At 62.6% G+C, this 2,678-nt stretch overlaps 1 protein-coding gene across 1 annotated transcript in view; it reads right to left on the bottom strand.

Moving 5' to 3' along the window:
* Positions 1 to 2,678, bottom strand: part of RAD23A (RAD23 homolog A, nucleotide excision repair protein) — an 8,359-nt gene that overhangs the window by 3,512 nt on the left and 2,169 nt on the right. Inside the window, exon 2 of the mRNA XM_041412442.1 lies at positions 1,165 to 1,374. Within this exon, the coding sequence (XP_041268376.1) occupies positions 1,165 to 1,374 (210 nt within the window). The remainder of the gene's footprint in view (positions 1 to 1,164; positions 1,375 to 2,678) is intronic.

Raw genomic sequence — 2,678 nt, 5'->3', positions numbered from 1 at the left:
GCCACCTGAGACCCCCGAACCCCCCCCCCCCCCCAAAGGGCTTTGGGACCCTCCAAGGCTCCCTGGGGACCCCCAACCCCCTCCCAGAGACCCCTCAGGGCTCCCCCAAATGGCTCCCAGACCCTCCAAACCCTAGACAGGGACCCCCAACTCCCTCCCAGAGACCCCTCAGGCTTCCCCAAATGGCTCAGAGACCCCTCAAAACTTTATGCAGGGACCCCCAACTTCCTCCCAGATCCCCCCATGATGCCTCAGACCCCCTGGAACCCTTCACAGGACCCCTCAGGGCCCCCCCAAATGGCCCTGAGACCCTCCAAACTTCACACAGGGACCCCAACTCCTTCCCAGAGACCCCTCAGGGTTCCCCAAATGGCTCCCAGACCCTCCAAACTTCACACAGGGACCCCCAGCTCCTTCCCCATGACCACTCAGTGTTTCCCCAGATGGCTCAGAGACCCCTCAGACCCTCCAAACTTCACACAGGGACCCCCAGCTCCCTCCCCAGGACCCCTCAGGGTTCCCGAAATGGCTCCCAGACCCTCCCAACCCTACACAGGGACCCCCAACTCCCTCCCAGACCCCTCAAACCTTCCACAAGGACCCCCAGCTCCCTCCCCAGGACCCCTCAGTGTTTCCCCAGATGGCTCAGAGACCCCTCAGACCCTCCCAACTTTCCACAGTGACCACCAGCTCCCTCCCCAGGATCCCTCAGGGACCCCCAAATCCTTCCCAGTCCCCTCAAACTTTCCACAGGGACCCCCAACTCCCTCCCCAGGACCCCTCAGTGTTTCCCCAGATGGCTCTGAGACCCCTCAGACCCTCCAAACCCTACACAGAGACCCCCAACTCCCTCCCAGGACCCCTCAGGTTCCCCCAATGGCTCTAAGAACCTCCAAGCCCCCTGGAACCCTCCCCAGGACCCCTCAGGTTCCCCCAAATGGCTCCCAGCTCCTCCAAACCCTACACAGGGACCCCCAAATCCCTCCCAGAGACTCGCCACACCCTCCAAACCCTACACAGGAACCCCCAGCTCCCTGCCCAGGACCCCTCAGTGACCCCCAATTCCCTCCCAGTCCCTTCAGACTTTCCACAGGGACCCCCAACTCCCTCCCAGAGACCCCTCAGGTTCCCCCAAATGGCTCCCAGCCCCTCCAAACTTCCCACAGGGACCCCCAGCTCCCTCCGCAGCTCCCCCCCAGGACCCCCGCCCACCTTGGTGACCATGACCACCACGAAGTTCTTCTCGTCGATGCGGTACTCGCGGATGGGCACGTCGTCGCTCAGGATCTTGCCGGCGTAGATCAGCTTCTGGCCGGCCACGGGGAACGCCTCGCTGCCCTTCTCGGCCTCGATCTTCTCCTTCAGCGCCCGCACCTGCGCCGGGGTCAGGGCGCCGTGGAGACCCCCGGAGACCCCCAGAGACCCCCCAGAGCCCGCACCTGCGCCGGGGGTCAGGGCGCCGTGGAGACCCCCGGAGACCCCCAGAGACCCCCCAGAGCCCGCACCTGCGCCGGGGGTCAGGGCGCCGTGGAGACCCCCAGAGACCCCCAGAGACCCCCCTGAGCCTGCCCAGAGCCCCCACAGAGCCCGCACCTGCGCTGGGGGTCAGGGCGCCGTGGAGACCCCCGGAGACCCCCCAGAGCACCCCCAGAACTAACCCAGAACCAACCCAGAGCCCACCCAGAACCAACCCAGAGCCCGCACCTGCGCCGGGGGCTCAGGGCGCCCCAAAACCCCCCAGAGCCCACCCAGAGCCTGCCCAGAGCCCCCCAGAGCCCACCCAGAACCAACCCAGAACCCGCACCTACAGCGGGGGGTCAGGGCGCCCCAAAACCCTCCCAGAGCCCCCCAGAACCAACCCAGAGCCCTCACCTGCGCCGGGGGGTCAGGGCACCCCAAAATCCTCCCAGAGACCCCCCTGAGCCTGCCCAGAGCCCCTGCAGAGCCCGCACCTGCGCTGGGGGTCAGGGTGCCCCAAAATCTTCCCAGAGCACCCCCAGAGCCTGCCCTGAGCCCGCCCTGAGCCCCCAGAGACCCCCAGAACCAACCCAGAGCCCCCAAATACCCCTGGAGCCCCCCCAGAGCCCCCCAGAACCGGGCAGGGACTGAGCACAAACGGTCCCAAAGAACTTTCCAGAAAGGATCCCCACAAGTGAGGCACAAACCCCAAATATTCCCTAAAAAACCCCCCAAATAAATCTCCAAAAATGAGGCACAAACCCCAAACATCCCCAAAGAACCTTCCAGAAGGGGTCTCCCCAAGTGAAGAACAAACCCCAAATATTCCTAAAAAATTCCCCAGAATGGATCTCCCCAAGTGGAGGCAAAAACCCCAAATGTTCCCAAAATATCTCCCCAAATAAATCCCTCAAGGGAGGAAAAAATCCCAAATATTCCCAAAATATCTCCCCAAATAAATACCTCAAGGAAGGCACAAATCCCAAAAAATCCCCCCAAAAAATCTCCCCAAAAAACCCCCCAGGGGAATCCCAGATCCCAAATATTCCCAAAAAATCTCCCCAAAAAAACCTCCAAGAACAACGCCCAGAAAAGGCACAAATCCCAAAAAATCCCCCCAAAAATAAACCCCAAATGTCCCCCCACCCAAAAAAGGGGCACACGGAGCCCCCCCGGATCCCCCTCCCCAAATTGGGATTGGGGCACACGGAGCCCCCCTG

The sequence above is a fragment of the Onychostruthus taczanowskii genome, unplaced genomic scaffold, assembly GCF_017590055.1.
Source record: "Onychostruthus taczanowskii isolate IOZ18803 unplaced genomic scaffold, ASM1759005v1 scaffold390, whole genome shotgun sequence".
In the NCBI taxonomy this organism is placed as follows: Eukaryota; Metazoa; Chordata; class Aves; order Passeriformes; family Passeridae; genus Onychostruthus; species Onychostruthus taczanowskii.
This window is presented reverse-complemented; position numbering and strand designations above follow the sequence as displayed.